Here is a 14,591-nt window from a genome sequence, read left to right on the forward strand (position 1 = left end):
CCCTTAAATAGAAACTCAAATCAAAGAACTTTGAAGAAGGGAAAAATGGAAAGGAGTGCAGTCATTAAAATATAACATGGCTATCTACACCATCCACTAAATTTGATTTTGGTGTTTGATGTATATAGGAAAAGTTGGTGTGACATTATAAGATATCTTTGGATTTTAAGATTTTTATTGCCACACCAACTCTTCTTTATACCACCAATTATTAAAAAAAAATAAAGGGTAATTTCCCAAATAATTATAGGCATTTTTTGTTTTTATTTTTATTTTTATTTTTAGTGTGGTAGCTCTGTTAACACTTGTAACACTTTTGATATTTTTAAAAATCTCGATAATTATTTGAGAAATTTTCAAAAAAATAAATGGTTGTAATAGTTGTGGAGAACCATTTTTATTTTTGCAAAGCACCACACCTTATTTCTTCTCCCTCATTAGCGATTTCTATGCATGAGAGAGAGAGATGCGAAGAGAGAACCTTAAAACTTACCCAACTATGGATAAAAAGAGAATGGTGGGTCTATGCGCCACTGATACTTTTAGGTGTTTGTTTCATCATCATAGTCGTCTCTCTTAAGTGATCTTTCACCATCTAATCTCTCAAAATTCTGGAATACACCCACTTTGAAATTTAGACATTCAACTACTACATTCTTCACATGGGTGACCAATGCGAGAGAGAGAGAGAGAGAGAGAGGAAAAAGACACCATGAGAAAGAATTGAGAGCACATTGAGAGATTTTTCTCCCATCTGTCTGTATATCTGTTTAAGATGTGTTTTTTTCATACCTCCATGAATAATAATAAATAAATAAATCTAATCACACTATATTCTTTTGAATTACAACCCCTATAGTTCTCTAGTAAAAACGAGATAAGAGAACACGTTTTTCTCTTTCCTTTACCCAACAGAAAATCCTAGACGACTTTCTCTCAAAAGACCCCAAAAAAATTTGATCGCTCGTAGCGAGAGGAAAAGGTCCTCTTTGATTTTGCTCTTGAATCCCAAAACAAAAGAATTGATGTTCGTCGTCAGACATCATTCAAGGTTATAAAGCTTAACTGTTATATAATTTCATAATTGGTGTGTTATAAATAAATTTGGTGTGCAATAAGAGATTTCAATTTGAAGGAGATGTATATGGCCTCATAGACGTCAATATCAGTATATAAGATCAGAGAAGCTAACTAAACTCAAACAGATAAAATAGATAAATAGAACGAACTTATATGAGCTATTGAGCTATCAACATTGGCGTTCGGATGGAGCTCACTCGACACATCTCTGCAACTCTTCCAAGAGAAAAATTCATCCATTTTCCCTCTCATGTCACCTTGAAAAAGCCCTTTTTCCCTCGATTTACGAGAAACCCATTTCCAGAAACTCTGGTTCAGTCTCGAAATAGAGAACTTGTGTTGGAGAAACAGCTCCTTGGTGGAAGAAATGAAATTGAAGAGAATGACCACAGAGAAATGATGAGCTCTTCTGAAGAATCTTCGTTCTTGTCTTTGAACGAAAAGCCAGACAGGAACTTAGCCATGCTTGACGATTACGAGATGGAAGAACACGATTTTGAGTGCAGTCCAAACCATCGAAGCGGTTAATTTTTCTTTTCTTTTCTCCTTTATTTATTTATTTGTACTTCAAATCTTTGATTCGTCCCCCTCGAAAGAAAATATGAGTTTTGTTTGTTTGCTACTTGCTCGTTCAATTTGTTTTGTTTTGGTTTTTTTTTTTTAGGCCCATATCATGTTTAATTTTTAGACCCATTGTTCGATTTGTAATCTTGGTAGATATTTTTTTATGAATTTCATGGTTATATGAGTGATACCCAATATTTTTTTTTGATAAATAGGGATACCCAATATTTAAAATATATGTTTTTAGCTGCCACAATTGTCTTGGAGTAGGAGACAAAGATATAAGGAAGCTTGATTGAGTGTTGATCCAATGTTTTTTAATGGTCAGTTAGCTCACTTTGCAACCTTGCCAATTACTACTAAGTTATCAATCTTTTTGGCAAGAAAAGTGCTCTATCAAAAACAAAACGAAAGAAAAGATGTTCAAAGGGTAGAGGATAAAATGACATAGAGACATGGAATGGGTAGGAATTATTGTCATTAGATGATAACGGTGTATTATCCATCCGTCTGCTTTACTGATGTGAATCGTCAATAAGACCTTTATTTGTGTCCAAGAACCTATTGAAGGCTTCCTCTCGCCCGTAGGAGAAAGTGAGAGGTGCTGTTTTGATTCTTGAACAACCTTTGACCTCTCGTGGCATAACCCATCTTAATTTGATTAACAATTTCTTAAGGTCAAGGGTTTCAACTTTCAACTAATAAAGGGTACTTTTGAAGAGTATATCTTAACTGTTTTTATGTCTCTTCTTTGTGCCTCAAAGTGTTTTTAATGAGCATCACTTTGAAGCGCAGCCAGAGGTGTAAGCCTCACACACCTTTAAAACACTACTATTATCTTAGTTCATTTGTTTTTCAATTTTTTTGAAAGTTGATTCCTGGTCAAGCCAAAACGGAGAATAAGAAGTACAATAAAAGAATGCCGCTATTCCATTTTTAATAATGTTAGTCTAATCATCCATGTTATGGACTTTAATGCTTGAAACTTAAGAGTTCCTTCTTAGCATCTTAATTTGGATGAGATATGTGTAGGATATGTGGCTGTACTGGGCAAACCAAATGTTGGAAAGAGCACACTTTCCAACCAGATGATAGGGCAGAAGCTCTCAATTGTTACAGATAAACCTCAAACTACGAGGCATCGAATCCTTGGTATATGTTCTGGCACTGAGTATCAGGTACAATTCTTTCTATAACTAATGTTCGATTATTGAATTTACTTGTCTTGCTAAAATTTCAAATACCATTGTTTAATAAACAATTGGGCTTTATCTTTAAGTGAGAAAGCTTAATTCCTTACCTAATGGACCATAAATACATGCATAAATGGAAAATTTAGTGTACTTTCAAAAGAGCAGGACTAGAAATTTATAGTTTATGCTAAAAGATACGTTGATTAGTTCAAACATTACAAATAGGGAAAACTAATAACCTCCTAACATGAATCTTTATCACATGGTCAAAGTGGAGATGTGCTTTTGGACTTTTATATGTTTGACGCATCACAATCAAATTGAAAGGAAAATTTATAAGACAAAATTTAGATCAACTATGCTTTATGAAGCTTAATGTCGGATAATTGGAAAGCAATGTATTATTATGTTGAGCATAGCAGGATGTTGGAATGGATGAGTGGAAATATTAATAAAAATAAAATTAGGAATGATCAAAATCATGAAAATGAAGCAGTAGCCCCAATAGGTGAGAAACTAAGAGAAAGTCGATTGGGATGGTTTTGTTATGTGCAACTAAGGCTGATTACAGCCCCAATTAGAAGGAATGTGTAAGTTGAAAGTTATAAAAGAGCAAGAGGGAGACTAACACGAAATGGGGTAGTGAGAGCGACTACAAACTCACTTATAACAAAAGAAGACATGCTATTTAAGATTATTTAGTGGAGGAACTAGATTTGTCAATATTTTTGGGATAATTCTTCGACCATAATGATGATAAACATATTCAAATAGTATCTACGTATAGTCGTCTTGTACCTTGAGATTTGAGGTTCAAGCAACAATGACACCTAGAACACTCCTAGGTCCAATATCTAAACCTCCATTTCACCGATATGGGCTCCTCTGATGCAGGACAAAAACTTAGGATGGCTAATTTTATCGGTTAAAATTAGTTATTGTTAATGAATCTTAAGTTTATATCAATAAAATTCTGCGAATTATTAAGTTTGGATATTCTATGAAATAAAAATGTACATGCTTAAAATTTCATACAAAGGTTATGTGAAATTATTCACCTGTGATATCGGTTAGCTTGCAGATGATACTTTATGATACACCAGGTGTTATTGAAAAGAAAATGCATAAGTTGGATTCTATGATGATGAAGAATGTCCGCAGTGCCACTATTAATGCAGACTGTGTCCTCATTGTTGTTGATGCATGTAAGGTGCCTCAAAAGGTATGCTCTTTTTCTTTTTTTTTGACAAGTTGTTCGGAAACTCTGGTTTACATTTTTTCTAAATGAACCTATTTTATTTCAAGATTGATGATGTTTTGGAAGAAGGTATTGCAAGTCTCAAAGATAAGGTACCCACTTTGCTGGTCTTCAATAAGAAGGACTTGATTAAGCCTGGAGAAATTGCAAAAAGACTTGAGGTTAGTACTGTTGAATGTATATTTTCCTCTACTCTCGGGTGTGTCATACCCCAGTTAAGCCTCGTGACCCTCGTATGTTCATAGCTCTCCCCCACTCCAACAAATCGGTCTTGTGGAGTAGTTGGTTGGTTAACATGGTATCAGAATGCTAGGTTCGTATGGTTTCTGGGTTCAATTCTTTCCACCCTTATGGGGGGAGTGTTGAATGTATACTTTCCTCCACTCTCGGGTGTATCATACCCCAATTAAGTCCTGTGACCCTCTTATATTCATATTTTTTCCCCTCTCCAACAAATTGGTCTTTTGGAGTAATTAGTTGGTTAACAAGTACCTGACAAAATTTTGTATTGATAGTTGATATTGGCATTGATTGTGACTTGGTATGGTTTTTATTTCAAGAGTTGATGTCTTAGATATGTAAGTGTGCATCCATATGACTTAGCCTTAGGTCATTGGGGATTCTTTACCTTTTGTATGACAATGTACTTCTCTTTTTTGAAGAAATCTAAGTAAACCTAAGGACTGTGTACAATAGAATGTTGGTGCATGGACAGTTATCAGTGGGTTTAGACAATGGAGAGGACCTATAGTCCCCAAAATTTACATGATTGGATGATCTTAACCCTCTGACTGATGGACCTTCTTTGGATGATTAAAGAACGATACAACAAAATGCTCTGAAGAAAAGTATATAGTTTGGGTCGTAATGATTGAGTTAGCATCTGTTATACATCTAGATGGCGGTTGGAACCTGTGAAATGGTGGGTTTCAGCCCCCATGTATGTGCCCTGTGCTCCGTACTTATTTACTGACTTTGTTGTTGATGGACTACTGACTACTCTTAGGATTTGTTTGCTTGTACCCAAGATTCCGTTATATTCATTTGTTTTGCATTAAAAATTGATAACTCAACTACTGCAGTGGTATGAGAAATTCACCGACGTTGATGAGGTTATACCTGTAAGTGCCAAATATGGTCATGGTGTGGATGATGTCAAGGAGTGGATACTATCAAAACTCCCTCTTGGGCCAGCTTATTATTCAAAGGTATGTAGAAATCTTGCTTTTGCATAGGGAATCTATATTTCTTCTATATTTTAATTTTATATTTTACTATGTATGTGTGTGCAGTGTCTATGACACATTGAACATCGTCTTTCTCTATCAAGATGTCCAAAGATTGACTTTATTGAGCAAGATGTCTAAACATCCTTTAAAAGCCAACCAAGACTCTTGTGGAGTTAAAAGTAGGAAGTTGTTACCTGTGTTGCACTGATTCTTCTAAACGGGCACAAGTACCCATGTCGGGTCCAAACTCCTTTTTGTTTCTTCTCTCCTTACTTGCAAGATATTAATTAACATTTAATATAGATTATGTTTCTTTTCCAAATAATGGTGTTTTCTGCAGAAATATAACATTATGTACATTTTCACTATATTATACAAATCATAAGATTTCCCATCATATTATCCACTTTATCCTTATTATTTTATAAAACCAATTTCTCGATTTTACATTTTGACAATCCATACTTGTGTTGGACTTTAGCACCCTTAACTGTGTCAATGCAACATAGCTTGCAATGTTTGTAATCCAAAAGACCTAAATTGAGTCCCCAGAAAACTTTATGCTTCTTGAGTTCGAATCATAAGTATTACCGGGTTTTTATATCCTTTAACAAAATGAGAACTCTCCCCAATATTAAAGTCAGACAGAAAGTCTAAGCCGAGATTGACTCAGTTGCATACTTGCTTCAGTTCATCTAGTCTAGTGATTTGATTTTCTCGTAATGTCTATCATACATATTTATTTGGAATCTTTTGAATTGGACTTATTTTTTTGTTACCTTGAGTTTTTCAGGACATTGCTAGTGAGCACCCAGAAAGATTCTTTATAGCTGAAATTGTTAGAGAGAAAATTTTTATGCAATATCGAAATGAAGTCCCTTATGCATGTCAGGTATAATCATATCACTAAAATTTTAACCTTCACAATTAGATTTATGTTAATTGTTACTTATTAAAAAAAAAAAAAAAGATTATGTTAATTGTTGAAAGAAATGCACACTTGGTCTATACAGGTCAATGTTGTAAGCTACAAAACTAGGCCGACTTCAAAAGATTTTATTCAAGTTGAGATTGTTGTTGAGAAAAACACGCAGAAGATCATCCTCATTGGGAAAGTAAGTGTAAAGATCCAATTATACCTGCTTTGTTGGATACATGGTTCTTGTGTGTATTTTGTGACTCAACTAAATTTCATCAGACATATAATGCTTTATTTTATTAAAAACAAAATTTTCATCATTTTTATTTTGTCTTCCTTTTCAACCTAAATTTCAGGTCTTAATGTGTAAACTCTACATTTAAAATCTATGCTTGAAATATATGAAAGAAAAGGAAAAAAGATTTTCCATTATTGGGATCGAAAGACAAAATAAAAGAATACTTCTCCATGAGTGCAAGAGGACCTGATCCTGCTCTATGATGCTCTGCTGACCCATTTGTCTTCTTAATTTATTTTTATTCGGTGTGATTGAGACCCATTAACCTTTGCAATTGTCCAATCAGATTCTTCTTAACTTGTCAAAAATAGAGCTTCCTGATACAAGAGCTTGAGAATATACTTAGTTCTAGCTTCTCTTCATTCCATTTGATAGGAGCCGTTCGGATGCCAACTATTTGGCCACCACGTTTTGTCCTACATGGGTTAGAATTTTCAGGATGTGCTGATTTTAGGTGAGGATGATCTTTATGATGAGGAGATCATCCTCACCAAAAATCAGCTAATTCTGAAACTTCTAACCTCATCAAAAGTGGTTTACAAAAAATGGATGGCCCACGATTCTTCAACTCATAAACATGAAGTTAGAAGTTTCGGAATTAGCTGATTTTTTGGTGAGGATGATCTCATCATCATAGAGATCATCCTCACAAAAATTCAGCCCATTCCGAAACTTCCAACCCATGTAGGACAAAATGTTGGCACCTGAGCGGGACCTATATATATATATATATATATATGCACAACCTCAAAGTTGCTTTGCAATGTATCAAACCAACCGAGCTATAGGTCTAAGCTCACTTCCATCAATCTATATTTATTCCCTCATATTCAATCTCGCATGTATGTCGAGGAATAATTTCAATTTTATTTCCTTTTCTCTCTACCCTTTCCCAGACTACCCCTCCAACTTTATTCTATTTGGTTCATTCTGTTGCCTGGGAGCCATAATTCGTTTAATTTTGTTGCTGATAACCAGATGCGCTTAGGTTTACATCAATAAAAAATGGATCTAAGGATTCTGCTATATCATGTGTTTCCAACATGGTTTTCTGATACTTTTTCATTTCTATTATGAGCACAGGAAGGGAAAGCTCTAAAACTACTGGCAACTGCAGCACGGCTTGATATCGAAGATTTCTTGCAAAAGAAAGTCTACCTGGAGGTGTGAACTTAAGAAAACTTCTCTTCTAGGGCTGTCATGGATGGGCTCGGATTGGATGACATTTGGTACCAATCCAATAAGGATCGGATTGGATTCAGAACTGATCCAATAAGTATCAGATCCGGGTCTTAACGGATCAGACCAAACCCTATTTGATGCACAAAATCTAAATAAACTTCATATATTTAAACAAATATATGACATAGTTTATATAATTTGTAATATTTTATCGGATCAGATTCTTATCAGATCAGGACATGGTCAAACCAGATCCGATCCAATAATATATCAGATCGGAACCTTGTTGGATTGGATGGATCCTTATTGGAATCTAAATCATCAATCCAGACCCGATGTTATCAGATCGGATTTCGGGTCTGATCCGATGCATTGACAGTCCTATTCTCTTCTCCATGAGCATATTATTGACTTTATTTTATGAGAAGATAATTAATTGGGTCTTGTTCCACAGTAGCTCTACAGCCTCCATTTAAGAGTTGGTTTGTAAAATTGCATCCCGCTGCATATTTTCAAGCATCAATGGGTTGTAGGACTACTGCAATGTAGTTCCAGGCACTTTCACTTGCATTGATTGGCTTTTATTTTGGAATCTACAAATAATCTGTAAATGGTTCACTTCTTTAACAGGTCGAAGTGAAGGTAAAAGAGAATTGGCGGCAAGACGAAGGCCTATTGAAGTACTACGGCTATGGAGGCCAAATTCAATCTTTGTAAAGTGAAGACATGATCGACGTGTATCATATCTACTGCTCAAAATATGTGAAGATGGCGATTTTCAGATGGTTGTGATCTATGGAGATATCTGTACAAATCATGATTATAATGGTGCTGTTTTGCAACAATTATCAATCATGTTGGAAGTCAGAAAGATTTTGATTAGTTAACCTATAATAGAAGATGGGTAAACCTTGTGATCTAACATTAAAATTTAAGGAAATGAAATGTGATCCTCTATTGTTTTGCATAATTGAATCATAATGTAACTGGTCAATTTTTCCATATTTATATTTAGATGGAACAACGACAATGGCTCTCCTAGGGGATCTGAAACTTTATTATTGTCACCATGCAACAATCTAAAAGGATGGGTAGATAAATGGCTCGGATTTTGGCATATATTTTGACAATAATAAGCTTTTGTTTGAGCCCGGGTGGTTTGGTTGATTGAAACGAAACATTAAACTTTGAAAACTTTTGGGCCGGTAAATTTTTATTTATTATATATAATAACTATTTTTATAATACATATAAATTATAAAGAAAACTTTTTGGTCGACTCAGCCCATGGACTTGCGAACTTTGGCTTGGGCTTGGATTGTTAGGACTGATTAGCACAGGGCCATTTAAGATCCGGCCCATTGACACCCGACAAAAAATTAAGTTGTCATTTTAATAAAATACAAGGGCATTTCCGTAACTCTAAGCCCACGAGAAGAGACTTTGATCTTCACCTCTCAAAATACCAAAGGGATAAGAATAAAAAACACAAAATAAAATTAAAAAGACCCTCTTTTTCATTCTCTGATTTCTCTCACACAGAAAAGAAAACCAAAGAAAAGATGTCGATAACTCTAACAAACCCTTTCCTCCAAACAAAACCCTCTCCTTCGATCGTCCCCATCAAGGTAAAAAGAAAAAATTAAAAAAAAATTAAAATTGTTTCTAACCCTATATAAATTTTGCTAAATTTAGGGATTTTGTTTTTGTTCCCAAAAATTTACAGGTGAGAACAAGTTCAGCGAAAGTGGGACATAAACGGCCGCAATGGAGTTGCAGGAAGAAGGAAATACACCCAGAGTTCTACGAAGATGCGAAGGTATATTGTAATGGAGAGCTGGTGATGACGACAGGTGGGACCCAGAAGGAGTACGTGGTGGACGTATGGTCTGGAAACCATCCCTTCTACTTGGGTAATAGATCGGCTCTGCTTGTTGATGCGGATCAGGTCGAGAAGTTTCGTAAGAAATATGGAGAACTTACAAGTATAATGGAGATTCCTGTTCTCAAGTATGGTGAAATCATTCTTCCCTCAAGGCGTAAAGCAGGTAAGGGCAAGAAGAAATAAATCAAAATTTGGGGGGCGTTGCATTCGTGCAGATCTATTTCATTCGGAATGTAAGTGGATTTGTTTTAATTTCACTTTATTTGATATCTTCGTTTTTTTACTGTCTTCGATCAATTTGGGAGTTATTGTCATCTAGGGCGTTGCATGTGTAAAGCTGTTTTAAAGAGAGCTAAACTAAGTATTTTACATGAAATAGGGTAAACCCTAATTCATACAAGTAAAGTAAGGGCTTGTTTGTTGTGGCTTTTTTGGCTCTGAGAAGCATGTTTGAAGCCTTAATGGGGCTGCTTCCGTGCATGAGCCACTATAAGAAGCCAATATCTAAAAATTTATGGGGAAGAAATGACAATTTAACCCCCCATTGTTCTTAACTTATGGATTAAACAACATAATCAATTTGACCTCTCTACTACTTTTTCTAATAGTTTCTATAACAAACAAGATTCTCCTAGACGCAGCTTCCCAGATTCTGAGCTTCTGCTTCTCTTAGACACAGAATCTTGAAGCAGAAGTTGGAATCTGTAGCAAACAGACCGTTTTTTGTATGAGCTTAACTAAGTTATTGTAATTCATACCAGTAAACTAAAGTTTTTTCCTAAAAGATACATGTCTAGCTTAACTTAAACTTATATCATTATTTTATGTGACTATTGGAGATTGACCTTTGTGGTAAAAATAAATAATCATCAAAATGGATATTCGACTCTTTTGATAATTGTTGTAAAAGCTTGGCTGGGGCAGTAACTTTGGTCTCATTACACTATTCTGATACTTTAGCATTCAACCTGCCTAATCACAGCTTAACAATCACAGAGATGTATAAAATGGTAATGATGTAACAATTATCTAACTTAAAAATGAAAATTTTAATGACACTTTGCAATTAATCAATCTTTATTAGCATGATACTAATTTGAAGTTATCGGTCCCACTTCTCATTGTTGACATTTGCAATAATCTGTCGAGGAATACTGATTTGAAGTAATTTAATTTTGAATGTTGCCCTTATTTCATTTTTTAAATGATTAAAATACACCTATTATGCGTTATTAAATTAATAATTGAAAATTCATAACTTCTAACATAATTACAAGCTAGAGTTTTCATAGGCATCATCTTTGGGATTAAGGAGAAATAAAAGAGGAAAATCAATCCAATTGGAGAGGTATTATAGGAAATGGGGGAGAAGAGGAAAGTCAATCAAGTTAGAGGAGAATTACTAGAAAATGAGAAGAGAAAAGATAATACAAAAAGTTGGAGGGGTATTCTTGAAAATGGAAGTAGAAGAGGAAATGCAATAAAATAGGAAGGGTATTCTTGAAAAGGAAAAGAAGATGAAAGACAATTAAGTTAAAAAAAATTCCCGAGATTTGTTAGGAGATTAAAGTCAACCCTCTCTTTATGTTGGGGATGAAGGGAGTGGGATCAACCGTTACATTTCATTGTATAAATTAGAGTTGGCCCACAATATCTACAACATAGGCACGCACTTGGGTGTTAATGGGGGTAAAAGAGGAGAATAATAAAGTTGGAGGGCATTATTGAAAAAGGGGAAGAGGGGGAAAAATAATAAAGTTGGAGGGGTATTATTGGAAAAGGAGATAAAAGGAATGATGGTATATAAAGTTGAAGGGTTATTCTTTGAAAGGGTGGAAGAGGAAAGGTAATAAATTTACTAGTATTTTTGTAAAGAAGAGAAAATATAAAAGATAAAAGTTGTTCTCGAGACAAGTTCTTTATGGGAGCAAAAATTGACTTACAAACAAACATGGTTTTTCTAGGATTGTAGACATGAGAAGGTATTTTATGCAGATTCCTACAAGCAAATCTGAGATCATCTTGGTATCATTCAACGAGAAAGATTTACACAACGCTCAGACTACACACCATGTCGTGAGATAAATTAGATGACTCGGTTGATATTTTGCCGACAACAGAGTGTAAAAGAGCGAGTGGTTCAGCAGTGGATTCTTTAAATATTTGGGCAATTGTAGTGTCGTATTACCATGCATTGAGGATAAAACACTATTTCCTAATGATCGCGATGGATGAACTTTCATACACGCTTAAGGTGGTTTCTGTTTCTCTCTACTCTATACTTAAAAAGTGCTTTTGGGGAAACTTAAATTTTGTTGATTGCGTTATGAAACATGCTTTGGATCAAAATGCAATTCTAAGTATATTTAATGAAACTTAGAACCTGCTTTGATTTCGAAGGATTTTTTTTCTTCTAATGTTGTGTTTTTTTTGTTTACAATAGAGACCGACACCAACAATCACTGGGTTTACCCTCATATTTATGTTTGCCAGCAAAAAGTATGTAAGATTTTTACATTTACACAATCATCGACCATTGACTTTGATTGAGTTTATTTTGATATGTGTTAATCATTTAAATATTCTATTGATTGTGTAAACGGCCATTGATCAATGTAATTAATTTACGCTAAAAATATACATGTGTTAATCACATTAATATTTTATTAATCCTCAAAGCTGACTAATCTATGTTAATTTTTTGAGTCGTGATTTTCTGACATCCGCTCTGACACACACCCCCTGACGTGGCATGGGCTAGAACCCTAGATTTTCCCCCTTGGGATAAAGAACTGTACATCCCCATAAATATGTGCAGTTGTGTATCCCGTGGAAAAGAATCTATGGTTTTAGCACATGCCACATCAGAAAATCATTACTCTGATTTTTTTCTCACTAATCATTGTTTTGATTCTTTAATACTGTGTTAAATTTCTAATCGAGTTGTGTTAAATGTTGTGGTATGTATTAATTGGGTCTTGTTAACGATAAAGTGCAATAAATACACTTTGGAAATTGGATTTTGTATGACCTTTAAAAAAATATTGTTTTACCAAAATACCCTTGGATTCCAATTTCCAGAGTGTATTTATTTCACTTTAACGTGTGCCCGTAACAAAATCCATATTAATTTATTGAAACGATCACCATTCGTTGATTTGTTGTTATTAGTATTTGATTTTGATCTAAGTCGATTTATGTTAAAATGATAATAACGTGTTAGTTTATATGTTCTAATCTTTTGGTCTTAGTTAATTTATGTTAAAACGATAATTTATGTTATTAATCACTGAGAATATTTGTTTTCAAACTGTGTTGTCAACGTTTTTATTCTTTGATCTTCTGTTATTGATCACATAGGTTAGTTTAATTTAAAGATTGGAGTTGGGGTTGGGGTTGGGGTTAAGGTTTAGTTTTTCGATTAGGTGGTTGAGATTGGACTTGGGGATTAGATGTTTGGGTTGGGATTGAGTTTAGGATCTAGGAGTAGCTCCACCTTTGTAGTGTTTCCTTTACACTACATTGCCGGTCCCAAGTCGGAAAAAAGGAGGGTTGCATTAAGGTAAGAGATGTTATCGCCCAACATATCACAACCACTTCTAGGACAATTTGCTGAGATTCTAATCTGGTCGACGCAGCATCAGTTGTTGGCACTCAAAACATTGTGGAAATGTCTATGCTATTTTGTAGAGACACCCCCTTCTAGGAAATTGTAGGAATACAAGCAAACATATTGATTCTTGGAACTTTTGCCCCCAAAAATAAATAGTTCCCCTAGTATGAATCCTTGCATGTGCCTCAATAATAATCAAATCTTAATGCAAGGGTAAGTTGCTAAGGTATGCATCTGTTTGTAGTATGTGGTTTATATTGAGTGGAATACGTATATAGCGAAAGCAGGTGGATGTCGGTGTGAAGCTGAAGTAGAGAGAGGGGAGTGTTGTGTTTCGAGCGAAACGATAACATCTGCCTTTTGGGATGATTTATTGCCATGGACGATTAATAGGTTAGGGTGCGGGGGCAACGCCCACGTGGTACGGTACAGGGGTATTATTGGAATTTTTAATACCTATTGTACAGTTAAAATTTACTATAAATTCATATGATATAACCCTAATTTGATATATAGTGAAAATTCAGCTCCTCGCTCTTGTGGATGTAGGCACACCGCTGAACCACGTTAAATCTGTGTGTTTTTATTTCTTTCTTGTTTTTTCTCTTTTCGGACTATTCATCACAATTGCCGCACGTAGCACAGCAGCATCCTTCCTTAATCCAAAACCCATGTGTGTTTATTGTCATTTAGGGAGTTGCATGTGTAAAGTTGTTATAAATTGTTATTTGACTAAAGATAATATTTTTACTGCAGTATCCCAAATTAATCAATTGCATGACGTCACGTGTATAAACGGTTTTTGTTAAAATGGTTATTTTTTATCAATTGGGGATACCCTCAATACACGCAATGGCGTCATGCGATTGGTTAATCTGGATTTTGTTAAATCCTGGATTAACTTTTTTGTGCATAAATAATTTCTATGTGACTAGCATTCCTTTTGAAAATTTACGCAGCATAAGATTTATGATGAATTCCGCTTGGGATATGGTGTTGGCTCTAATACCAAATGATATTTATTCAACCAATCCACAGAAAGATACCTAAGTGTTTATTTTGTATAAATTAAGCTTCTTCCTTCCTTTTTATTTTTTAAAGGTGGGTGTGGGTGTGGGTGTGTGTGTTTGTGTGTGTGTGTGTGTGTGGATGGTTTGGGTGTTTATTTTCTTTTAGGGAGTTGCACGTGTAAATCTGTTTTAAATTGTTAATGACTAGTATTCTTCTTAATATTTACACACTACGGGGTATATCACACCCAAAATACCTAATATTTGAGGCATGGTTTTTTTTTTGATGGGACAAGGTATTAAACTTTGTGGCGGCTCTTACTTTGATACTTCTTTTGTGAACGTGAAGTAGTTCTTTCT

The 14,591-nt window shown here is 34.7% G+C and overlaps 2 protein-coding genes across 3 annotated transcripts; both read left to right on the forward strand.

The window, feature by feature from the left end:
* The first annotated feature begins 1,202 nt into the window (after positions 1–1,202).
* Positions 1,203–8,693, forward strand: LOC147403615 (GTP-binding protein Era-like protein). The gene is made up of 9 exons (XM_086439244.1): positions 1,203–1,603; positions 2,677–2,822; positions 3,919–4,059; positions 4,143–4,256; positions 5,178–5,303; positions 6,118–6,216; positions 6,338–6,439; positions 7,625–7,705; positions 8,354–8,693. Exons 1-9 carry the CDS (start codon positions 1,267–1,269, stop codon positions 8,438–8,440), a joined length of 1,233 nt encoding a protein of 410 aa, XP_086295370.1. The 5' UTR covers positions 1,203–1,266; the 3' UTR covers positions 8,441–8,693.
* Positions 8,694–9,193: 500 nt separating this feature from the next.
* Positions 9,194–12,244, forward strand: EMB2184 (Ribosomal protein L31). 2 transcript variants are annotated; one of them, XR_015177536.1, is made up of 3 exons: positions 9,194–9,351; positions 9,450–9,841; positions 12,052–12,244. XR_015177536.1 is itself a non-coding variant. In XM_086439246.1 (2 exons), the coding sequence occupies exons 1-2, from the start codon at positions 9,286–9,288 to the stop codon at positions 9,789–9,791; spliced, it is 408 nt and encodes a 135-aa protein (XP_086295372.1). In that variant the 5' UTR covers positions 9,194–9,285; the 3' UTR covers positions 9,792–9,891. The 2 variants fall into 2 exon arrangements, 1 of the variants encoding a protein (XP_086295372.1); XM_086439246.1 differs by lacking the exon at positions 12,052–12,244 and having other exon boundaries at positions 9,450–9,891.
* The last annotated feature ends 2,347 nt before the right edge of the window (positions 12,245–14,591 follow it).

This window comes from Akebia trifoliata, chromosome 4 (genome assembly GCF_017979445.1).
Source record: "Akebia trifoliata isolate Shusen 1 chromosome 4, ASM1797944v1, whole genome shotgun sequence".
Lineage (NCBI taxonomy): Eukaryota > Viridiplantae > Streptophyta > Magnoliopsida > Ranunculales > Lardizabalaceae > Akebia > Akebia trifoliata.

What these genes read in the sequence shown, in the direction of transcription:
- LOC147403615 (XM_086439244.1), top strand. Translation starts at nt 1,267, where the DNA reads ATGGAGCTCACTCGACACATCTCTGCAACTCTTCCAAGAGAAAAATTC. An exon ending in CAGTCCAAACCATCGAAGCG is followed by an intron (nt 1,604 to 2,676) that starts GTTAATTTTTCT and finishes AGATATGTGTAG; the next exon opens with GATATGTGGCTGTACTGGGC. An exon ending in AAAAGAAAGTCTACCTGGAG is followed by an intron (nt 7,706 to 8,353) that starts GTGTGAACTTAA and finishes CTTCTTTAACAG; the next exon opens with GTCGAAGTGAAGGTAAAAGA.
- EMB2184 (XM_086439246.1), top strand. Translation starts at nt 9,286, where the DNA reads ATGTCGATAACTCTAACAAACCCTTTCCTCCAAACAAAACCCTCTCCT. An exon ending in CTTCGATCGTCCCCATCAAG is followed by an intron (nt 9,352 to 9,449) that starts GTAAAAAGAAAA and finishes AAAAATTTACAG; the next exon opens with GTGAGAACAAGTTCAGCGAA.